This window comes from Mustela erminea, chromosome 1 (assembly GCF_009829155.1).
Source record: "Mustela erminea isolate mMusErm1 chromosome 1, mMusErm1.Pri, whole genome shotgun sequence".
In the NCBI taxonomy this organism is placed as follows: Eukaryota; Metazoa; Chordata; class Mammalia; order Carnivora; family Mustelidae; genus Mustela; species Mustela erminea.
This window is the reverse complement of record NC_045614.1, coordinates 11,676,646-11,702,522: the sequence shown is the minus strand read 5'-3', so window position 1 is coordinate 11,702,522 and position 25,877 is coordinate 11,676,646. Positions and strand designations below refer to the sequence as shown.

At 40.4% G+C, this 25,877-nt stretch overlaps 1 protein-coding gene across 1 annotated transcript; it reads left to right on the top strand.

Moving 5' to 3' along the window:
- Positions 1–856: 856 nt before the first annotated feature.
- On the top strand, positions 857–1,705 carry LOC116568261 (olfactory receptor 7A10-like). Its single transcript, XM_032303779.1, has 2 exons — positions 857–1,204; positions 1,490–1,705. Exons 1-2 carry the CDS (start codon positions 857–859, stop codon positions 1,703–1,705), a joined length of 564 nt encoding a protein of 187 aa, XP_032159670.1.
- The last annotated feature ends 24,172 nt before the right edge of the window (positions 1,706–25,877 follow it).

Genomic DNA, 25,877 nt, shown 5'->3' with positions numbered 1-25,877 from the left:
CAGTGGGGACAAGGAAGTCCCTGTGCCTTGAGGTTTCAGAGGTAGAAGAGAGGTCACTTCTCTCCTCAGTGTGTCTGAGGGCTTCTCTCCTCAGGCTCCCTCCTGCTCATTCCCCTTGTAGCACTGGCTTTGCTTTTTGACTTGAACAGTTGGGAACAAGTACCATCGTCAAGGCCTTTGCACTGGCCATTACCTCTGCCAGGTACACACTTCCTCCATAATCCTAGATCTGCCTCCATCTCTTAATTGAGATTTTTGTGGCAATGTCACCTTGTTCACAGAATTGGCTTATATACCCATGAAAATATCATGCCCTATTCACTCTTTGCTTTATCCCTGTTTTCCTTTTCTTCATACCATCTGCCACTCTCTGAAAGGCTATTTATTTTCTTATTTGTTAATGTATTCCTTCTCCATTATTGAATGATAGGGAAATTTTTTTCTTAGCACCCTATACTCATCACCTAGAAAATGTTTAAATCATGGCCAGGACTTAATTTGTATTTCTGGGATTTGAAATAATTTACTTGGAAGTGTGGAATACATGGCCTTTTGTAAATTAAGTGATTGGAAGAAAAATTTCATAATTATTGTGGTGCAGGGGATCCCCTGAATTGGACCATAACCATGTGCAAAATATTAAAATGAATATTTAGACTACAAAATTAAAAAGGTAACATTTTAAATCTGTGAGCAATACAAGCACATGAAAATTAATCAAGCTGTTTGCCTCTGTCCTTGAAGTCACCTCTACCACATGAAACCCAGCAATGATACACAAATTTCAGAGTTTCTTCTTCTGGGATTTTCAGAGGAACCAGAACTGCAGCCCCTCATATTTGGGCTTTTCCTCTCCATGTACCTGATCACGGTGGTTGGAAACCTGCTCATCATCCTGACCGTCTGCTCTGACTCCCACCTCCACACTCCCATGTACTTCTTCCTGGCCAACCTGTCCTTTGTAGACATCTTTTCCACGTCCACCACTGTCCCTAAGATGCTGATGAATATACAGACAGAAAGTAAAGTCATAACCTTTGCAGGCTGTGTCACACAGATTTATTTTTTCATACTCTTTGCTGTGTTGGATGTCTTTCTCCTGAGTGTGATGGCCTATGATCGCTATGTGGCCATCTGTCACCCCCTACACTACAAAGTCATCATGAAACCCCGGTTCTGTGGACTGCTGGTTCTGTTGTCCTGGATCATGTGCATCCTGAATTCCTTGTTGCAAAGTTTAATGATGTTGCGACTTTCCTTCTGTACAGAGGTGAAAATCCCTCACTTTTTTTGTGAACTCAATGAGATGGTCCAACTTGCCTGTTCTGATACCTTTCTTAATAATTTGGTGATGTATTTTGCAGCTGTCCTGCTGGGTGGGGGTCCTTTTGCTGGGATCCTTTACTCTTATTCTAAAATTGTTTCCTCCATACGTGGAATATCATCAGCTAGGGGCAAGTATAAAGCATTTTCTACCTGTGCATCTCACCTTTCTGTTGTCTCATTATTTTATTGTACAATGCTAGGTGTGTATCTTAGCTCTGCTGCTACTCAGAGCTCCCACGCAAGTGCAGTGGCCTCAGTTATGTACACGGTGGTCACACCCATGCTGAACCCCTTCATCTACAGCCTGAGGAACAAAGATATAAAGAGGGCTCTGAAAACATTCTTTTTGAGGGAGATTCTACATGGTCAATTGTCATAGGACTGAACAAGTTCCTAAGATTGCTTAAGCTTAGTTTCCTGAGCAAAATTTTATTGGATAAATATTTGTATTCAGTTTCTAAGGCTAATGTAAAATGACTATATCAGTGTTTAAAACACACTTATGCTCTGACAAACTCAGGGGGTCAGAAGCCTGAAATGTTTCTCACTGGGATAAAAAAAAAAGTTTGCAAGTCTTGGTGCATTCTGGACGATACAAGGAAGAATCTGTTTACTTTTTTATTCCAAAAAAATTAAAATAGTGCAAAAATTCTAAATATATTTCTTATAAATAACAAAAGTTTCACACTAAGGGACCAAATGATAGCTCTTAATTTATAAGTATGAAATTCCTAATCATTTGGCAAATGTGTCAGGAAACTGAGGTATGTCTTGCTCAAGGTTTTTCATTTGTTTGTTTGTTTGGTTTTAAAAATTATTGTATTTATTTGTCAGAGAGAGAGAGAGAGCATGTCCAAGCCAGAGGAGAGGTAGGCAGAGGGAGAAGCAGGCTCACACTGATTAAGGAACCTGGGACTCAATCCCAGTATCCTGGGATCATGGCCTGAGCTGGAGACAGATGCCTAATAGATTGAGCCACCCAGGCATTCCTTGCTCAAGGTTTATATCAAAAAAGCTTAGTTCTCCTCGTTGAAAAGGAAAACAGGGATATTCTATAGATGGCAGGGCTGTGTGTCCACCACAAGTCAACAATTTGGAGATCCAAGGGATCTCATCCAGACACATTGTTCAGTCCTAGGCTTTGTGGAAAAGTTGAAGTCAGGGTTGGGATAAGGTGCTGGAAGGTCTAAACTCTGGGAGCTCCTGAGGAAGGGGTAATTAATTCTGGATTCACTTGATTATAACCTGGTCTGTGGGGGGAACACACAATCTCCAGGAAAATTTTCCTTCATGTCCACACCAGTGTCCCATAGGAAACTCATGTGCTTAGAGGTTGGAGGACCAGGAAGGAAACGTGCCTCATGAGATGACAGAGAAACTCTAAATATCCCCAGTGTAGCAATCCCTCTGCCTGTGCCAAATTGGGATGCATAGGGCCTGGTTTTGCCTCTGGAGTCCTAAGCTTGGCTGGGATACTTATCTCAACCTCCTTCCTGCCATCTTGTCAAGGGACAGAATTTAGTCACCATCATCCCGACACAGGAGGAATTCAGACTGCCACATAGAGACCCCTCCCTCAGAGTTGCCATTCAGGTCAGTCCCAGAGCCCAGCAGGTTCTGCAGGCCAGGGTCATACACAATCCAAGCCTGGTGCATTTATCTGAGTTTACCTGATAGCCTCCAGCCTAGCCCAGAACCTAGAGATCTCAGTACTCATTTGCTTGCCCAACAAACTGATGAATGGATTCACTGATGATGTTAAAGAAAGAAGTGAATAGTTTCTCAGCAGCACATGTGTGATTGCTAACAATGAAGTGAAGGGATGGGAGGCATAAAGTACTTCCAGTAAAAATAGAACACATTACCAAGTTTTGCAATTAAACAGATTAGGAATATTAGGTATGGAGAGATGTCCAGTGAAGTCAGGGCATTTCTTTTTTGTCTTTAAAATGGGGCATATTGTACTCTGTTTCCATACTGATGAGAAAGACCTAGACCAATTTATTTCTTCCAGATAATACCTTGCAACAGTAATTCATAAGACATACATTTTCGCAGCATCCCCTGTTCCTCTGGGTATTCATGTGAAAACAATTATCTAACAATGAAAACTATATGAAGGGGCTTAGCTTTGCAATGATTTCATCACTAGGAGAGCTGAATATATTTTTGGGTTAGTTATTCATTTTTTCTCTACTGTACATTGTCTCTACCAGGTCTTTGTATTTGTACAATGGAGTCGGGGGGGGTGGTTATTATTTTCTTTGATTGCATTCTTTCAAACAAAGAATTAGAGGAGGGTTTTGTATTTGTTTTACCAAATTTGCTGTTTGCATTGAGTTCTAGTATGTATGTATAGATGCATATGTGGGGAATTGTGTTCATTATTGTATGGACTTGAATCTGTCACTTGGTTATATGGTGTTCTCTTTATTGCATTTTGATATTATCCACCCTGAAATATCAAGCTTTCACTAATATTTTTTAATTGGCAGTCCTTGCAATAAACAAAAATGAAGTAAATGATACTTTGTACATTGAGTGCTAATAAATCACCTCTATATGTATTTTCCAATTGTTTTTGCATCTCTGTCATTCCCCATGGGTCCTTTTGTCTCTTTGTGATGAGATCCATTTCTAAAAATTGCACCATCTTTGACTGTCATCTCTTCTTTACCTTTGACTGAAGATTGCCTTTACCTTCCTAAGCATATTTCAATCCATGTATCTTTATGTAAGAAAAAATGATCACTTAGAGAGTGCTTACTCCCCAGCTGTAAAGATAATTCACTCATATTCTTTTATTCCAAGTCTTTGGACATCTAATATGGAATTAGTGAACCATTTTGACAGCACTGAATTATTATTTTATGTCTTTTTATATGTTAGCTTTAGATTCTCATTGAATTTTGTTTCACACAGTTGTTTTGAAGACGGTATACTTGACCTAATTTCATTCCTCCTGTCAATCCTTATTCCTTAAATTCTTTGTTTCATTAAAACTTCTCTTCCTAGATTATGTAAAAATACACATTCATACACTGTACAATTGGATAAATAGTATCCTATGCTCATGATAAATTGTCTTTTTTCCTACTTGTTTCCATTCTTCCTTTTTACTGAATAATACCTCATGAACTTGCCTCCAGTCAGCTAGGGTAATGAGAATTCTTTATTTCAGGGTCTGCATAATTTTCACGATGTGGCTATGCTACTCACACTTTGAAAGATTTTCCAATTCTTTTTCAATACATTGCTATTATAACAATTCTACAAAATTATTTGGAGATTGTTATGTTAAAAGTCAGGTTCTACACTGAAGGAAATATTGTTCTTCAGGGGGTCACTGGGAACTTGGAGTCACATGGGAGGTGTCAGGAGAAGCCAAGGATGCTCTAAACATCATCCTGCAAGGCTCAGGATACAGGCCACCAAAGAGAACAGATTGGACCACAATGTTGATAGTGTCGAGATTGAGAATTTCTGAGATGAATAATATGTGTATTTTCATATTTATAGCTGTCTCTATGTTATTTTCCCAACATCGTAATAGTTCACATTTCTGCCAGCAAAATCAGAGAAACTTCCTTTGCTACTTGTTTAAAAATTCCAACCAAGATGTGAGGGGGAGACAAGATGGCAGGGAAGTAGGAGGAGTCGCCATTTCAACCTATACTCTAAAGTGAGCTGATTACCTACCAAAGAATTCTGATCGACCATGAAATCAGCCTGAGATTAGAATCATACACTTATGGATCTCTATAGGGGCAAAAGACAAGTAAAGTGGAGTGGGAACATCGGACTGATATCAGAAGATAAACAAAAGGGGGAGGGAGCCACCAGAAGTGACCCATTGGAAAGTAATACCCCAATGTGAGAGTGCCCTGTGATTGGGGACCAGCATTAACGTGGAGTGTGCTTGAGAGCACTCAAAAATAGCAAAGGATCCTGGGGGGAAATTGTGGAAATTGGGGTGGTTAGGGTTAGGGGCTTAAGTCCCTGGACCCAGGACAGCCACCCCTGGCACTGAGCCAGATAGACTGCGGTGAAGAAACCAGGTCTTGGTCCCTGAGCTGCCAGCGAGCCTGAGAGCATTGGGGTGAGAATGAGGGAGCCTCATCAGACGGCAGAACCACAGCCTTTTGCACTCTCCACTCAAGCGCGTGCTACCAGAGTCTGAGTTGTGCCCCACACTCTCCCCTGAGAGAGGTGTGTGCAAGCGCTAGCCAGGGCTCTCTTGGACCCTGGAGAGTCTGAGCATTCTCAGTCTGGGCCAGTGGGAAAATCTCAGTGTACTATCTCTGCTTGGGACCTCTCTGGCAGTCTGGAGCTGCCCAGACAGCCACAGCTATCGCCTATCAGCTATCGGGGTTTTGGGTACAAGCAGGAGTTCCTGTGACACCAGAGACCATGACTGTGAACGTGCTCTGCCAGCAGCAGAGGGGGGAATTTATGTGCTCGGGAGCACCCAGAGGGGAACAGACTGAGGCTTATTTCTGAGAGGGAGGTCTGGGTGCAGTTTGCTTTCCTCTAAACCTCCAAAAGCCATCAAAAGCTGCCAAGGGGAAAGAAAACAATGAACAAACAAACAAAAAAACCTCCAGAGTCCATAGTCTCCTATGGTTCACCTCCCCTTCCAATTTCCCCCAACTCCCTTTTCCTCTCTAAGTCCCCATGTCCTCCATGCTATTTGTTATGCTCCACAAATAAGTGAAACCATATGATAATTGACTCTCTCTGCTTGACTTATTTCACTCAGCATAATCTCTTCCAGTTTCATCCATGTTGCTCTAAAAGGTGGGTATTCATCCTTTCTGATGGAGGCATAATGCTCCATAGTGTATATGGACCACATCTTATCCATTCATCCATTGAAGGGCATCTTGGTTCTTTCCACAGTTTGGCAACCATGGCCATTGCTGCTATAAGCATTGGGGTACAGATGACCCTTCTTTTCACTACATCTGTATCGAAGGGAGTTGAGGGAAATTGGAAGGGGAGGTGAACCATGAGAGACCATGGACTCTGAAAAATAATCTGAGGGTTTTGAAGGGGTGGGGGTTTGGAGGTTGGGTGAACCAGGTGGTGGGTATTGGAGAGGGCATGGATTGCATGGAGCACTGGGTGTGGTACAAAAACAGTGAATACTGTTACGCTGAAAATAAATTTAAAAAATTAAACAAACAAACAAACAAACAAAAACCTCCAGAGAACAAAAGCCTGAAAAACCGGTTTCTTCAGAGCCCACTCCCTTGATGGAGGCAGGATGACTTAACTCCAACAAGACTCCCTGAAAACCCACATGGCAAACACCTCCCACAGAAAGAAAAAAAAAAAGACAAGGGGACACCAACCACTACTTCATAGATACAACTTTTATTTTTAATTCTTTCACACTATTTTGGTTCATTTTTTAAAATATATAACTTTTTAACCTATTTACCATCACAGTGAGATGTCTGGTACATCCAATTCCATAATAACTTTTTAAAATTTTTTTATTTTTTATAAACATATATTTTTATCCCTAGGGGTACAGGTCTGTGAATCACCAGGTTTACACACTTCACAGCACTCACCAAAGCACATACCCTCCCCAATGTCCATAATCCCACCCCCTTCTTCCAAACCCCCTCCCCCCAGCAACCCTCAGTTTGTTTTGTGAGATTAAGAGTCACTTATGGTTTGTCTCCCTCCCAATCCCATCTTGTTTCATTTATTCTTCTCCATAACTTTTTAACCTGAACTTTTTGATACATATACCTTTGTTTTTCTTTTGCTTTTCTATTTTTTTAATTTTTAAAATTTAATTTAGTTTTTTTTTAATATTCATATAGAGTTAAGCTTCAAAGTAATCCCCTTTACCCAATCAATGCTATCCCTATAGGTAAGCCAATTTTTAAACCCCATTTATCTTAGAAAAGTTGAGTCCCTTAACAGAGATATCAAGATATATCCAGGGAGAATCAAAATAACTTTCCTCATCCATGCTGAGAATTTATAACCACTCTTACATCTTTTTCTTCTGCCAGTGTTTCTGTGTATTTCTTTTTGTCCTGGTAGTATATAAATCTTATACCTGGGGTTCTTTTTGACGAGTTTCCCATTTTTTGTTTTGTTTTTATATATTTATTTTTTTCTCTTGCCATCTACCTTTGTCGGTCTTTTTGTTTGTCTGTTTTTGTTTGTATACTTCATAAATCTTACCTTGGGGCCCATTTGGGCTGGGCCTTCTCTTTTATTTTATCTTTATTTTTTCCTGTATTTCTCTCACTTTTTTTCTTATTTCTTCCTTTTGGGTGGGGATTCTCCATTGTTCAGAATCATTCCAGAGTGCACCTTGCCTGCACCATGGTCGATACATTCAGCTACACATCCATTCAGCCATCTCTCACTAAAATGACTAGGAGGAGGAATGACCAACAGAAGAAAAATTCAGAGACTGGGCCTTCTGCATCAGAGCTATTGGATATGGCCATAGACAATATGTTGGAAAGGGAATTCAGGCTAAAAATTATCCAGGCAATAGCTAGGTTGGAGAAATCCATGGAGGACAAAATGGAATTGATTAGGGGAGAAGTGAAAGCCACCAGGGATGAGTTTCACAATGTTCTCAGTGAGTTCCAATCTAATCTAAATTTTCTAAAAGCTAGGGTAACTGAGGCAGAAGATAGAATTAGTGATCTGGAGGACAAACAGATAGAGAAAAAAGATCAGGAGAAAGCCCTGGAACAAACAGCTTAGCAGCCATGAAAATAGAATTACAGAAATAAATGATGCCATGAAACATTCCAATGTCAGAATTATTAGAATCCCTGAGTGGGAGGATAAATATAGAAGACTAGAAGATACAGTTGAAAAAATTCTCCATGAAAATTTTCCCAATCTCGCTAATGGAACCAGTGCTCATGTACTGGAGGCCGAAAGATCTCCCCCCAAGATCACAGAATCTAGAAAGACCTCGAGACATCTGAGAGTGAAACTGATGAATCATAATTGTAGACAGGAGCTCTTGAAATCACGTAGGGTGAACAAATTCCTTATGTACAGAGGAAATCCCATCAGAACAACGTCAGACCTGTCCACAGAAACCTGGTAAGCCAGAAAGGACTGGCAAGACATATTCAGGGCACTAAATGAGAAGGACTTGCAGCAAAGAATACTTTATCCAGCAAGACTGAAATTCAAAATGGATGGAGAGAGAGATAAACAGCTTCCAAGACTGGCAAGGTTTAGAAGAGTATGCGACCACCAAGCCGACACTGCAAGAAATATAAAGGGAGGTTCTATAAAAGAGGAAAAATCCTAAGAATATCACTGAACAGAAATATATGGAGACTGTCTATAGAAACAAAGACTTCAGTGGCGCCTGGGTAGCTCAGTGGATTAGGCCTCTGCCTTCGGTTCAGGTCATGATCTCAGGGTCCTGGGATTGAGCCCCGCATTGGGCTCTCTGCTCAGCAGGGAACCTGCTTCCCCTTCTTTCTCTGCCTGCCTCTCTGCCTACTTTGGATTTCTGTCTGTCAAATAAATAAATAAATAAAATCTTAAAAAAAAAAAGAAACAAAGACTTCAAAGGTAACACGATGTCAATAAAAGCATATCTATTAATAATCACTCTCAACGTGAATGGCCTAAATGTGCCCACAAAATGACACAGGTTTGCATATTGGATAAAATGATAGGACCCATCCATATGTTGTCTACAAGAGACCCACTTTGAACCTAAGGATACATCCAGACTGAAAGTGAAGGAATGGAGAAGTATCTTTCATGTCAATGGGCCTCAAAAGAAGGCTGGGGTAGTGATTCTCATATCAGATAAATTAGATGTTAAACTAAAGAATGTAGTCAGAGATACAGAGGGACATTAACATCATTCTTTTTTAAATTTTCTTTTTGAAAAATTTCTTTTCAGCATAACAGTATTCATTGTTTTTGCACCACACCCAGTGCTCCATGCAATACTTGCCCTCCTTAACACCCACCACCACCTGGCTTCCCCAACCTTCCACTCCCTCAAGTTTATCAGAGTCCATAGTCTCTCATGGTTCACCAACCCTCCCCGTTTCCCACAACTTCTTTCTCCTCTCCATCTACCCATGTCCTCCATGTTATTAGTTATGCTTCACAAATAAGTGAAACCACATGATAACTGACTTTCTCTGCTTGACTTATTTCACTCAGCATAATCTCTTCCAGTCCCATCCATGTTGCTACAAAAGTTGCGTATTCATCCTTTATGATGGAGGCATAATACTCCATAGTGTATATGGACCACATCTTCCTTATCCATTTATCCTTTGAAGGGCATCTTGGTGCATCCAATACTTTTATTTTTTTCTTTACGTGTGCACATTTTAAAGCAGTTCTATCCTTAGGTCTTCCTTGTCTTCTCTATTTTCCTTCAGGATATATATTGGGTTCTCCTTTTGACTTTATTTATTTACTTTATTTTATTTTTTTATTAAATTAATTAATTTATTTTCAGAAAAACAGTATTCATTATTTTTTCACCACACCCAGTGCTCAAAGCAATCCGTGCCCTCTATAATACCTACAACCTGGTACCCCAAACTCTTATCCCCCGCCACTTCAAACCCCTCAGATTGTTTTTCAGAGTCCATAATCTCTCGTGATTCACCTCCCCTTCCAATTTACCCTAACTCCCGTCTCCTAACACCCCTTGTCCTCCATGATATTTGTAATGCTCCACAAATAAGTGAAACCATATGATAACTGACTCTCTCTGCTTAACTTATTTCACTCAGCATAATCTCTTCGAGTACTGTCCATGTTGCTACAAATGTTGGGTATTCGTCCTTTCTGATGGAGGCATAATACTCCACAGTGTATATGGACCACATCTTTCTTATCCATTCGTCCGTTGAAGGGCATCTTGGTTCTTTCCATAGTTTGTTGACCGTGGCCATTGCTGCTATAAATATTGGGGTACAGATGGCCCTTCTTCTCACTCCATCTGTATCTTTGGGGTAAATACCCAGTAGTGCAATTGCAGGGTCATAGGGAAGTTCTATTTTTAATTTCGTGAGGAATCTCCACACTGTTCTCCAAAGAGGCTGCACCAATTTGCATTCCCACCAACAGTGGAAGAGGGTTCCCCCTTCTCCACATCCTCTCCAACACATGTTGTATCCTGTTTTGTTAATTTTGGCCATTCTAACTGGTGTAAGGTGATATCTCAATGTGGTTTTAATTTGAATCTCCCTGATGGCTAGTGATGATGAACATTTTTTTATGTGTCTGATAGTCATTTGTATGTCTTCATTGGAGAAGTGTCTGTTCATATCTTCTGCCCATTTTTTGATATGTTTGCCTGTTTCATGTGTGTTGAGTTTGAGGAGTTCATTATAGATCCTGGATATCAACCTTTTGTCTGTACTGTCATTTGCAAATATCTTCTCCCATTCCATGGGTTGCCTCTTTGTTTTGTTGACTGTTTCCTTTGCTGTGCAGAAGCTTTTGATTTTGATGTCCCCAAAGTTTATTTTCGCTTTTGTTTCCTTTGCCTTTGGAGACATATCTTGAAAAAAGTTGCTTGGCTGATATCGAAGAGATTATTGCCTATGTTCTTCTCTAGGATTCTGATGGATTCCTGTCTCATGTTGAGGTCTTTGATCCAGTTTGAGTTTATCTTTGTGTATGGTGTAAGAGAATGATTGAGTTTCATTCTTCTACATATAGCTGTCTAGTTTTCCCAGCACCATTTATTGAAGAGACTGTCTTTTTTCCATTGTATATTTTTTCCTGTTTTGTCGAAGATTAATTGACCATAGAGTTGAGGGTCCATATCTGGGCTCCCTACTCTGTTCCACTGGTCTATGTGTCTGTTTTTAGGCCAGTACTATGCTGTCTTGGTGATCACAGCTTTGTAATAAAGCTTGAAATCAGGTAACGTGATGCCCCCAGCTTTATTTTTGTTTTTCAACATTTCCTTAGCGATTCATGGTCTCTTCTGAGTCCATACAAATTTTAGGATTATTTGCTCCAGCTCTTTGAAAAATACCAGTGGAATTTTGATCAGAATGGCATTAAAAGTATATATTGCTCTAGGCACTAGAGACATTTTAATAATGTTTATTCTTCTGGTCCAAGAGCATGGAATGGTCTTCCATCTTTTTGTGTCTTCTTCAATTTCTTTCATGAGTGTTCTGTAGTTCCTCAAGTACAGATCCTTTACCTCTTTGGTTAGGTTTATTCCCAGTATCTTATGATTCTTGGTGCTATAGTAAATGGAATCGATTCTCTAATTTCCCTTTCTGTATTTTCATTGTTAGTGTATAAGAAAGGCACTGATTTCTGCACATTGACTTTGTATCCTGCCACGTTATTGAATTGCTGTATGAGTTCTATTAGTTTGGGGGTGGAGTCTTTTGGTTTTCCATATAAAGAATGATGTCATCTGCGAAGAGAGAGATTTGACTTCTTCATTGCCCATTTGGATACCTTTTATTTCTCTTTGTTAGTCTGATTGCTGTTGCTAGGACTTCTAATACTATATTGAACAAGAGTGTTGAAAGTGGGCATCCTTGTCTCGTTCCTGATCTCAACGGGAAGGCTACAAGCTTTTTCCCATTGAGGATGATATTTGCTGTGGGTCTTTCAGAGATAGATTTGATGAAGTTCAGGAATGTTCCCTCTATCCCTATACTTTGAAGCGTTTTGATCAGGAACCGATGCTGGATTTTGTCAAATGCTTTTTCTGTATCAATTGAGAGGATCATGTGGTTCTTCTCTCTTCTCATATTAATTTGTTGTATCACATTGATTGATTTGCGAATGTTGAACCATCCTTGTAGCCCAGGGATGAATTCCACCTGGTCATGGTAGATAATCTTTTTAATGTGCTGTTGGATCCTGTTGGCTAGGATCTTGTTGAGGATCTTAGCATCCATATTCATCAGTGATATTGGTCTGAAATTTTCCTTTTTGGTAGGGTCTTTGCCTGGTTTGGGGATCAGGGTAATGCTGGCTTCATAGAAAGAGTCTGGAAGTTTTCCTTCTGCTTCAATTTTTTGAAACAGCTTCAGGAGAATAGGTGTTATTTCTACTGTGAAAGTTTGGTAGAATTCCCCAGGGGACCCATCAGCTCCTGGGCTCTTGTTTTTTGGGAGGTTTTTGATCACTGCTTCAATCCCGTTCTTAGATATCAGTCTATTCAGGTTTTCGATTTCTTCCTGGTTCAATTTTGGGAGTTTATAGTTTTCCAGGAATGCATCCATTTCATCTCGTTTGCTTAGCTTATTGGCATCTAACTGTTGATAATAACTTCTTATGATTGTTTCTACTCCTTGGTGTTACTTGTGATCACTCCCTTTTCATTCATAATTTTATGAATTTGGGCTCTCTCTCTTTTCTTTTGTATTAGTGTGGCCAATGGTTTATGTTTATTATTGATTCTTTAAAAAAACCAGCTTGTAGTTTTATTGATACATTCTACTGTATCTCTGGTTTCTACCTCATTGATCTCAGCTCTAATCTTGATTATTTCCCTTCTTATGTGTGGATTTGTTTTAATTTGTTGTTGATTCTCTAGTTATTAAGGTGTAGAGAGAGCTGGTGTGTTCTGGATTTTTCAATTTTTTTTGAGGGAGGCTTGGATGGCTATGTATTTCCCGCTTAGGACCGCCTTTGCTGTTGCCCATAGGTTTTGGAGCGAGGTGTCTTTATTGTCATTGTTTTCCATGAATTGTTTCAGTTCTTCCTGATCTCCTGGTTGATCCAAGCATTCTTAAGCAAGGTTGTCTTTAGCTTCCAGGTGTTTGAGTTCTTTCTGAACTTTTCCTTGTGATCTGAGAATGTGCAGGGAATAATCTCAGTCTTTTGGTATTGGTTGAGTCCTGATTTTGGACCCAGTATGTGGTATATAGTGGAGAAGGTTCCATGTGTACTTGAGATGAATGAGTATTCTGTTGTTTTAGGGTGGAATATTTTGTATATATATGAGGTCCATCTGGTCCAATGTGTCATTCAATGCTCTTGTTTCTTTATTGATTTTCTGCTTCGATGATCTGTCTTCTTCTGAAAGAGGTGTGTTAAGATCTCCTACTATTAATGTATTCATATCAATATGACTCTTATCTTGATCAACAGTTTTCTTATGTAATTGGCTGCTCCCATACTGGGGGCATAGATATTTATAATTGTTAGATCATCTTGGTGGGTAGTCCCTTTAAGGATTATGTAGTGTCCTTCTGTATCTCTGACTACAGTCTTTACATCAAAATCGAATTTATATGATATGAGAATTGCTACCCCAGTCTTCTTTTGAGGTCCATTGGCATTAAAGATGCTTCTCCATCCCTTCACTTTCAGTCTGGGTGTATCCTCAGGTTCAAAATGGGTCTCCTATAGACACCATATGGATGGGTCCTGTCATTTTATCCAATATGCAATGCTGTGCCATTTTGTGGGTGCATTTAGTCCATTCACATTGAGAGTGATTATTGATAGATATGTTTTTATTGACATCATGTTACCTTTGAAGTCTTTCTTTCTGTAGCTTGTCTCCGTATTTCTGTTCAATGCTATTCTAAGGATTTTTTCTTTTTTATAGAACGCCCCCTTAATATTTCCTGCAGTGTTGGCTTGGTGGTTGCATAGCATTTTAAGCCTTGTTGGTCTTGGAAACTCTTTATCTCTCCATCCATTTTGAATGTAAGTCTTGCTGGATAAAGTATTTTTGGCTGCATGTTCTTCTCATTTAATGTCCTGAATATATCTTGCCAGCCCTTTCTGGCTTGCCAGGTCTCTCTGGACAGGTCTGACGTTATTCTGTTGGTCTTTCCTTTGTAAGTAAGGAGGCTCTTTGTCTTAGCGGCTTTCAAGAGATTATACCTACAATTATGATTCCTCTATTTGACTATCAGGTGTCTTGATGTTTTTCTGGAATTTATAAACTTGGGTGGAGACCGTTTGGCCTCTAGTACATGAACGCTGGTTCCATTCACGATATTGCGAACATTTTCATGAAGAATTTGTTCCACTATACCTTCTAGACTTCTTTCTTTCTCCTCCCCATCAGGGATTCTAATAATTCTGACGTTGGAATATTCCATGGCATCATTTATTTCCCTGATTCTGTTTTCGTGGCTTCTATGCTGTTTGTTCCAGACTTCCTCCTGATCCTTTCTCTCTATCTCTTTGTCCTACAGATCACTAAGTAATCTCCAGATCACTTCTGTCTCAGTTACCCTAGCTTTGAGATAATTTAGATTAGATTGGAATTCATTGAGAGCATTGTGAACCTCAGCCCTGGTAGCTATTAGCTCTGCCCTAACATTGTGAACATCCTGTTTGGTTGTTTTCAGCTCGGCCCTAATCAATTCCTTTTGGTCATCCAAGGCTTTCTCCAACCTAGTTATTGCCTGGATAATTGTTAGCCTGAATTCTTTTTCTGACATATTGTCTATGTTGATAGCCTTTAACTCTGTTGAAGAAGGTCCATCCTCTGTATTTTCCTTCTGTTGGGCATTCCTCCTCCTAGTCATTTTGGTGAGAGATGACTAAACAGGTGTAGCTGAATGTATCGACTGTGGTGCAGTCCGCGTGCACCGTGGAACACTTCTGAGCAATCAGGATTCCCCACAGAAATGAGAGAAAAAAGAAAAAGAAAAAAAAATAGAGTGAGAGAGAGACAGTAAAGAAAGGGAAGATGAAAGAGAAGGTTCTACCCAAATGGGCCCCAACATAAGATTTATGAAGTATACAAACAAAAACAGACAAAAAAAAAGAGTGATAAAAGTATATAACAAGAACATTTTTTCATGTGTCTGATAGTCATTTGTATGTCTTGATTGGAGAAGTGTCTGTTCATATCTTCTGCCCATTTTTTGATATGTTTGCCTGTTTCGTGTCTGTTGAGTTTGAGGAGTTCATTATAGATCCTGGATATCAACCTTTTGTCTGTACTGTAATTTGCAAATATCTTCTCCCATTTCGTGGGTTGCCTCTTTATTTTTTTGACTGTTTCCTTTGCTGTGAAGAAGCTTTTGATTTTGATGAAGTCCCAAAGTTTATTTTCGCTTTTGTTTCCTTTGCCTTTGGAGACATATCTTGAAAGAAGTTGCTGTGGCTGATATCGAAGAGATTACTGCCTTTGTGCTCCTCTAGGATTCTGATGGATTCCTGTTTCACATTGAGGTCTTTCATCCATTTTGAGTTTATCTTTGTGTACGGTGTATAAGAATGGTCGAATTTCATTCTTCTACATATAGCTGTTCAGTTTTCCCAGCACCATTTATTGAAGAGACTGTCTTTTTTCCACTGTATATTTTTTCCTGTTTTGCCGAAGATTAATTGACCATAGAGTTGAGGGTCCATATCTGGGCTCTCTACTCTGTTCCACTGGTCTATGTGTTTGTTTTTATGCCAGTACCATGCTGTCTTGGTGATCACAGCTTTGTAATAAAGCTTGAAATCAGGTAACGTGATGCCCCCAGTTTTATTTTTGTTTTTCAACATTTCCTTAGTGATTCAGGGTCTCTTCTGATTCCATACAAATTTTAGGATTATTTGCTCCAGCTCTTTGAAGAATACCGGTGGAATTTTGATTGGAATGGCAGTAAAGGTATATATTGCCCTAGGCAGTATAGACATTTTAACAATGTTTATTCTTCCGATCCAAGAGCATGGAATGGTCTTCCATCTATTTGTGTCTTCTTCAATTTCTTTCATGAGTGTTCTGTAGTTCCTCAAGTACAGATCCTTTACTTCTTTGGTTAGGTTTATTCACAGGTGTCTTATAGTTCTTGGTGCTATAGTAAATGGAATCGATTCTCTAATTTCCCTTTCTGTATTTTCATTGTTAGTGTATAAGAAAGGCACTGATATCTGCACATTGACTTTGTATCCTGCCACGTTGCTGAATTGCTGTATGAGTTCTAATAGTTTGGGGGTGGAGTATTTTGGGATTTCCCTATAAAGCATCATGTCATCTGTGAAGAGAGAGAGTTTGACTTCTTCATTGCCAATTTGGATACCTTTTATTTCTCTTTGTTGTCTGATTGCTGTTGCTAGGACTTCTAATATTATGTTGAACAAGAGTGGTGAAAGTGGGCAGCCTTGTCTTGTTCCTGATCTCAACGGGAAGGCTGCAAGCTTTTTCCCATTGAGGATGATATTTGCTGTGGGTCTTTCACAGATAGATTTGATGAGGTTCAGGAATGTTCCCTCTATCCCTATACTTTGAAGCGTTTTGATCACGAACAGATGCTGGATTTTGTCAAATGCTTTTTCTGCATCAATTGAGAGGACCATGTGGTTCTTCTCTCTTCTCATATTAATTTGTTGTATCACATTGATTGATTTGCAAATGTTGAACCATCCTTGTAGCCCATTAGCCCTCAGGGAGATTCAAATTAATACCACATTGAGATATCACCTTACACCAGTTAGAATGGCCAAAATTAACAAAACAGGAAACAACATGTGTTGGAGAGGATGTGGAGAAAGGGGAACCCTCTTACACTGTTGATGTGAATGCAAGTTGGTGCATCCTCTTTGGAAAACAGTGTGGAGATTCCTCAAGATATTAAAATTAGACCTTCCCTATGACCCTGCCATTGCACTCCTAGGTATTTACCCCAAGGATACAGATATCGTGAAAAGAAGGGCCATCTGTACCCCAATGTTTATAGCAGCAATGGCCACAGTCACCAAACTATGGAAAGAACCAAGATGCCCTTCAACGGACGAATTGATAAAGAAGATGTAGTCCATATACACTATGGAGTAATATGTCTCCATCAGAAAGGATGAATACCCAACTTTTGTAGCAACATGGACGGGACTGGAAGAGATTATGCTGCGTGAAATAAGTCAAGCAGAGAGAGTCAATTATCATATGGTTTCACTTATTTGTGGAGCATAACAAATATCATGGAGGACAAGGGGTGTTAGAGAGGAGAAGGGAGTAAATTGGAAGGGGAGGTGAATCACGAGAGTATGGACTCTGAAAAACAATCTTAGTGGTTTGAAGTGGCGGGGGTTGGGAGGTTGGGGTACCAGGTGTTTGGTATTATAGAGGGCACGGATTGCATGGAGCACTGGGTGTGGTGAAAAAATAATGAATACTGTTTTTCTGAAAATAAATAAATTGAAAAAATTAAAAAAAGTATATAACAAGAGAAAAAAATATATGTGCAAATAAAGGAAGAAAGCGGTCGAAAGAACCCCAAGTGTAAGATTTATATAATATCAGTAGAAACACAAAAGCACAGAAACACTGGTGGACGAAAAGAATGGGAGAGTGGTTATAAATTCTCAGTGTGGGCGACGAAGGTTGTTTTGATCCTTTCTGGATGTATCTTGATATTTTTGTTAAAGAACTCAACTTTCCTAGGTTAAAGGGGGATTAAAAATTGTTTTACCTATAGGGGTAGTATTGATTGGGGAAAGGGGATTACTTTGAAGTTTAATTCTATATGAATATTAGAAAATAAAAATAAAAGAGGAATAAACTAGACTAAACTAAACTAAAAAATTCAAAATGTAGAAATGCAAAAGAAAAACACAGGTGTATGTATCAAAAATTTCAGGTTAGAAGGTTATTATGGAATTTGATGTACTGGACACCTCTATGTAATGGTAAATAGGTTAAAAAATTATCTGTATAAAAAAAATGAGCCAGAATAGTGAGAACAAATTAAAGATAAAAGTTGTCCTATGAAGTAGTGGTGGTGGTTCTCTTGTAGTCTTTTTTTTTTTTTTCCTGGTTGATTTTCTGGGGGAGGGGCCTGCCACGTCGGTTTTCAGTCAATGATGTTCCCTGAGTTAAGTCCTCCAGTCCCCCTTAAGGGGGTGGGCTCTGAGGAAACCGGTTTTTTCAGGCTTTTGTTCTCTGGAGGTTTTTTATATTTGTTCACCTTTTTTTTTCCTCCCTCTCACCTTGACCACTTTTGATGGTTTTTGTAGGTTTAGAGGAACGCAAACTGTACCTGACCTCCCTCTCAAAGAGAAGCCTCAGTCTGCTCTTTTGTGGATGTTGCATAACCAATATAAATTTCCCCTTGGCTGCTGGCAGAGTAGGTTCCAAGTCGCGGTCCCTGGGTATGTAGGATCTTCTGCTTGTATCCCAAACCACGGCAGCGGCGGCTGTCTGGGCAGTTCCAGACCGCCAGAGAGGTTCCAAGCAGCAATGGCACACTGAGATTTTCCCACTGGCCCAGGCTGGGAGTGCCTGATCTTTCTGATTCTAAGAGCGCCCAGCTTGAGTGCACCTCTTTCAGGGGAGGCTGTGGTTCGCGCACGTGTCTCAGGCTCTGAGAACGGGGCACAGGTCTGAGAGCACCAGGCTGGGCCTTCCCGCACCTCTCTCAGGGGAGAGTTTGGGCATCTTAGGCTCTGAAACAATGGCGCTTATCAAAGAGCGCCAGCTGGGCCTTTGTATCTCTCTCAGGGGAGGATGAGCGGCAGGCCTATCTCAGGCTCTGTAGCAGGGCTTGCACGTTCTGCCATCTGGCGTGGCTCCCATCCCCTCACAGGAGCCAGAACCCACACAATCTCGGGCGTGCTGGTGTCTCAGGGACTAAGACCTGGTTTCTCAGCCGCACTCTCTCTGGCTCAGTGCCAGGGGAGGCTGTCCTTGTCCCTAGCTGCTCTGATTCCCACAATATGCCCCCGACCCTGTGATCCTTTGCTCTTTTGAAGTGCTTTCAATCAGTCTCCAAATAAATGCTGGTCCCCAGATCCAGGGCACTCTCGCTCATATTAGGTGTATTACTTTCCAACTGGACACCTCTGGTGGCTCCCTCCCCCTTTTCTTCATCTTCCGATATCAGTCTGCCATTCCCACTCCGCTTTACCTGCCCACTGGCATCTTCTGCCCCTGTAGAGATCCAGATGTGTATGATTCTGATCTCAAGCTGATTTCATGGGTGATCAGAGTTCTTTGGTAGGTAATCAGCTCACTTTAGGGTACAGGTTGAAAAGGCGCCTCCTCCTACTTCCCCGTCATCTATCCCCCCCCCCCCCAACTCTTTCTGTAGGCTTGTGGAGGATGGGAATGAAAATGGTGGCCTCCCAATCTCCAGCCCAGACCCCCAGAGGGGGCTCCACTCCTCATTGAGCCCTCGGAAAAAGTGCTCAATCACTCCTGTCTCCCTGGCCTCTGACCGCGCTCCTAGCTCATCCTGCCTGTGACCTAGCTTTTCTGTCTCTGGCACACAGCCCCGCCTGGAGTCTCTGAACCCTGTAGATCCCTGAGCTCTTCCGGGGGGGTGTCTCCCTGGATCTTTTGGGGTCTCCACTCACAGAGCAGTGTCCTGTGCCACGGATCACAATTTTAAGGTAACCCTGAGTTGAGAGCTTACTCCTCAGCTCCATCTCTGTAGATGGCTTCCCTGCTCTAATACCTGTGAGATCTGCAGCACCCAGACACCCCCGATCCTTCTGTGACCCCATAGGACCTGAGATCACGCTGTCCCTGCATGGGCTTCACCCCGGTTTAGCCTCTGGAATGGTGTCCCTCAGTGAAGCAGACTTTTAAAAGTTCTGATTTTGTTCTCCATTGCTCTGCCACTTGCTGGGAGCTGGCCCCTCCCCTCACGGTCTGTATTCCCATAGCTTTGGATTCACTACTCCACCAGTCCTACCTTTTGGAAAGTGGTCAATTTTCTCTTTCTAGAATTGCTGCTCTTCTTTTCTTCAATCACTAGGTGTCCAGAATGGTTTGATAAGCTATCTATCTGATCTCCTGCTACCTGATGTCGTCTCACCCTGCTACTTCTCTGCCATCTTGCCTCCACCCCTATATGACTTTCTGATAACGGGCTTTTGGAGGTTCCCTCCTCCTGCAGTTTATCTTTCCCTGTATTGCCTTGGATTCACTTCTCCAAACCTCCTACCTTGCAGATAGTGGTCACTTTTCTATTTGTAGAGCTGTAGCTATTAGATATCTGGTTCAGTTTGCAGGTATTCAGAATGATTTGATATCTATCTAGTTGAATTCCTGGGACCAGACAAAACTAAGGTTTCCCACTCCCTCACAATTATGGATTCCTATCTTTTCAGAGTCTCTGACCAGATTATTCCCTCTGATGGGTACACACTTCCCTGGATAACCCTGCTGTCTCTTCTTGAGGCCTCTGTAGAAGTGTGTGCTGGCATATCCAAGCAACCAGTAAAAAAAAAAAAAAAAAAAAAAAAAAAAAAAAAAAGCACCTCCATATACTTTTTCCTTTTTACTAGATTTTTCTTCATACCACCTGTCACCTTCTGACATTCTATCTAATCTTTTACTTGCTTATCTTCTCCATCACTGCACTATGCAGACTTTGTTTCTCGACACCTATATTCTTTCCCTGGAGGTTAGTCAGTATGAAAGTTTATTCCCCAAATGTGTGACAGAATTTCTCACTGAAAGTATAGAATACATGAGTACTTGGGAAAAGGCCAAGTGTGGAATGTGCATTCCTATTCAGAGCTGGAATGTGGGGTCCTGAGAGGGGACAATTTTCATATAAAATCTATGGATATTCACTTTCTGAATATAAAATGAAAATTTTAGGATTTCAATGATGTTTGTAATGTTCCTTATTGAAAAAAAATAGTCATTTATTTTTTATTCCCTGGTAGACATCTCCACCACCTAGAACCAGGACATGTTACACGAATTTCATCTTCTGGGATTGTCAGAGCAAGTGGAACTGCAAACCCTCATATTTGGGTTTTACTCTCCATGTACATGATCACTGTGTTTTGGAATCTGCTCATCATTCTGGTTGTTAGTTTTGAATCCCATCCCTCCACACCTCCATTTACTGCTTCCTCTCCATCCTGTCCTTTGCAGACATATGTTCCACCTACATCACCATCCCCAAGATGCTGTGGAAAATCCAGACTCAGAGAAAATTCATAACCTATGCAGGTTGCCTCACACGGATGTACTTTTTTATACTCTGTGCTGTACTGGATGACTTTCTTCTGACCATGATGGCCTATGACTGGTTTGTGGCCATCTCCCATCCCCTGCATTACACAGTCATGAATCCCCAGACCTGTGGACTACTGCTTCTTCTGTCCTAGGTCACATGTATTCTGAATTCCTTCTTACCAAGTTTAATGATGTTGTGGCTTTCCCTCTGCCTGCCTCTATGTCTACTTGTGATCTTTTTCTCTGTCAAATCAATAAACAAAATCTTTAAGAAACTATAAATTCTGATTGTGGTCCATTTTTGCATTGAGATTAAAAACAGGAATTCATTACTAAAATTAATGTTTGCCCATTCTACCTTAAGCCTTTGTGTTTAAATATATATCTTTTTAATTTCATGATAATTCAAACATTGTCTTTTGATTTCTAACCTCTCCAAATTTCTTTCAGATTTCTTTTCAATATAAGAGATGTGGTTATTGTGTCTGTTTTGTACATACATGTTTAGGAGTGTATTTGTAGGATGTATTGTACAAATGTACATATACATATACATGTCTATGCTTCTTGCCCATGAAAGACTTGTTGGAATCACCAAATACTTCCAAACACTGTATTTATTCCCAGCAACCCCCACCTGAATTAGATATAAAGAAACAGAGTTTTCAGGTTGATTGCATTTTTTACAATATATAATAAATCTTTAAAGCTTTTGTGCATTTTCTTGAATTATATATAAATGGGCATCATGATGGCATGTATTTTTAATTGTTGTATGATTACTTGAATTCAGAAAATTTTACATTTCTTTAAAATTTATTTTTATTTATTTTCAGCATAGCAGTATTCATTATTTTTGCACCACACCCAGTGTTCCATGCAATCCGTGCCCTCTATAATACCCACCACCTGGTACCCCGACCTCCCACCCCTCGCCCCTTTAAAACCCTCAGATTGTTTTTCAGAGTCCATAGTCTCTCATGGTTCACCACCCCTTCCAATTTCCCCCAACTCCCTTCTCCTCTCTAACTCCCCATGTCCTCCATGCTATTTGTTATGCTCCACAAATAAGTGAAACCATATGATTATTGACTCTCTCTGCTTGACTTATTTCACTCCACATAATCTCTTCCATTCCCGTCCATGTTGGTACAAAAGTTGGGTATTCGTCCTTTCTGATGGAGGCATAATACTCCATAGTTGTATATGGACCACATCTTCCTTATCCATTCGTCCATTGAAGGGCATCTTGGTTCTTTCCACAGTTTGGTGACCATGGCCATTGCTGCTATAAACTTTGGGGTACAGATGGCCCTTCTTTTCACTCCATCCGTATCTTTGGGGTAAATACCCAGAGTGCAATGGCAGGGTCATAGGGAAGTTCTATTTTTAATTTCTTGAGGAATCTCCACACTGTTCTCCAAAGTGGCTGCACCAACTTGCATTCCCACCAACAGTGGAAGAGGGTTCCCCTTTCTCCACATCCCCTCCAACACAAATCTGCTTAGTTTCTTCTATGTCATTGTAATTCAATGAATTGTTTAAAAGAAAAATATTGTTATAAGTAATCAATGAATTCAGCAGGATATACAAATATAGAAAAATTGGTTGCAACTCTATACACTATAAGAAACTCTCAGAAAGAGAAATTAATAAAAAATCCCAATTAGAGCTGCATCAACAAGAATAAAATGCCTAAGAATGAATTTAACAAGGAGGTGAAACATCTGTACACTGAAAGCTATAAGACATTGCTGAATGAAATTGAAGACACAAGGAAATGGAAAGATATTATATGATCATTGATTGGAAGAATTAATAATGTTTAAATATCCATACTAGGGAGTCCAGATGGCAGAAAAGTAGGAGGCTGAGACTACTTCAGCTAGCAGGATATCAGCTATATAGCTTATCTAAAGATTGCAAACACCTGCAAATCCATTGGCAGATTGAAGAGAAGAAGAGCAGCAATTCTAGAAAGAGTCAAAAACCCACTTTCTGAAAGGTAGGTCTGGCGGAGAAGTGAATCCAAAGTGACGGGAAGATAGTCCCTGGGCGGAGGGGCCAGCTCCCGGCAAGCAGCAGAGAAATGGAGCACAAAATCAGGACTTTTAAAATTCTCTTCCACTGAGGGACATCGCTCCACATGCTAAACCAGGGTAAAGCCCACACAGGGTCAGCTTGGCCTCTGGTCCCACAGGGTCACAGAAGGATCGGGGGTGTCTGAGTGTCACAGAGCTTACAGGTATTAGAACGGGGAAGCCGGCTACAGAGTCAGAGCCGACAGTGAGCTCCCAGCTCTGAGTTACCTTTTACCGGTCGCAGGCTCGGTGAGCTCGGAGCGCGGCCGGAGGTCAGGCAGATGGGAGATACTGGGCGCTGTTCTCTGAGGGCACACTGAGGAATGGGGCCCCAGGCTCTTGGCTCCTCCAGGCCAGAGACCAGGAGGCTGCCATTTGTATTCCCATCCTCTGGAACTCTACAGAAAGCACTCAGGGAACAAAAGCTCCTGAAAGCAAACGTGAGCGGATTACTCAGCCTGGCCCCTGGTAAGGGCGGTGCAATTCCGTCTGGGGCAAAGACACTTGAGAATCACTAAAACAGGACCCTCCGCCAGAGGATAAACAAGAAATCCAGCCAAGACCAAATTCACCTACCAAGGAGTGCAGTTTCAATACCAAGGAGAGCAGAATCCAGAGGAGGAGAAAGCAAAGCACGGAATTCATGGCTTTCTCCCTGTGATTCTTTAGTCCTGCAGTTAATTTAATTTTTTTTCTTTTTTTTTCTCTTCTTCTGCTAAAAATTTTTTAACTTTTACCCTTTTCATTTTTTAACGTTTTTAAACTAGTTTATCTAATATATATATATATTTCTTTTTAATACTTTTCTTTATTCATTTTTTAACTCTTTTCTTTTCTTTTTTTTTTCTTTCTTTCTTTTTGAACCTCTTTTTATCCCCTTTTCCCCCCCCTCACAATTTGGGATCTCTTCTGATTTGGTTAAAGCATATATTCCTGGGGTTGTTGTCACACTTTTAGTATTTATTTGCTCCTTCATATACTCTTACCTGGACAAAATGACAAGGCGGAAAAATTCACCACAAAAAAAAGAACAAGAGGCAGTAGCAAAGGCTAGGGACCTAATCAATACAGACATTGGAAAAATGTCAGATCTAGAGTTCAGAATGACAATTCTCAAGGTTCTAGCCGGGCTCGAAAAAGGCATGGAAGATATTAGAGAAACCCTCTCGGGAGATATAAAAGCCCTTTCTGGAGAAATAAAAGAACTAAAATCTAACCAAGTTGAAATCAAAAAAGCTATTAAAGAGGTGCAATAAAAAATGGAGGCTCTCACTGCTAGGATAAATGAGGCAGAAGAAAGAATTAGCGATATAGAAGACCAAATGACAGAGAATAAAGAAGCTGAGCAAAAGAGGGACAAACAGCTACTGGACCACGAGGGGAGAATTCCAGAGATAAGTGACACCATAAGACGAAACAACATTAGAATAATTGGGATTCCAGAAGAAGAAGAAAGAGAGAGGGAAGCAGAAGGTATATTGGAGAGAATTATTGGGGAGAATTTCCCCAATATGGCAAAGGGAACGAGCATCAAAATTCAGGAGGTTCAGAGAACACCCCTCAAAATCAATAAGAATAGGCCCATACCCCATCACTTAATAGTAAAATTTACAAGTCTTAGTGACAAAGAGAAAATCCTGAAAGCAGCCCGGGAAAAGAAGTCTGTAACATACAATGGTAAAAATATTAGATTGGCAGCTGACTTATCCACAGAGACCTGGCAGGCCAGAAAGAGCTGGCATAATATTTTCAGAGCACTAAACGAGAAAAACATGCAGCCAAGAATACTATATCCAGCTAGGCTATCATTGAAAATAGAAGGAGAGATTAAAAGCTTCCAGGACAAACAAAAACTGAAAGAATTTGCAAATACCAAACCAGCTCTACAGGAAATATTGAAAGGGGTCCTCTAAGCAAAGAGAGAGCCTACAAGTGGTAGATCAGAAAGGAACAGAGACCATATACAGTAACAGTCACCTTACAGGCAATACAATGGCACTAAATTCATATCTCTCAATAGTTACCCTGAATATTAATGGGCTAAATGCCCCTATCAAAAGACACAGGGTATCGGAATGGATAAAAAAACAAAACCCATCTATATGTTGCCTCCAAGAAACTCATTTTAAGCCCGAAGACACCTCCAGATTTAAAGTGAGGGGGTGGAAAAGAATTTACCATGCTAATGGACATCAGAAGAAAGCAGGAGTGGCAATCCTTATATCAGATTAATTAGATTTTAAGCCAAAGACTATAATAAGAGATGAGGAAGGACACTATATCATACTCAAAGGGTCTGTCCAACAAGAAGATCTAAAAATTTTAAATATCTATGCCCCCAACGTGGGAGCAGCCAACTATATAAACCAATTAATAACAAAATCAAAGAAACACATCAACAATAATACAATAATAGTAGGGGACTTTAACACTCCCCTCACTGAAATGGACAGATCATCCAAGCAAAAGATCAACAAGGAAATAAAGGCCTTAAATGACACACTGGACCAGGTGGACATCACAGATATATTCAGAACATTTCATCCCAAAGCAACAGAATACATATTCTTCTCTAG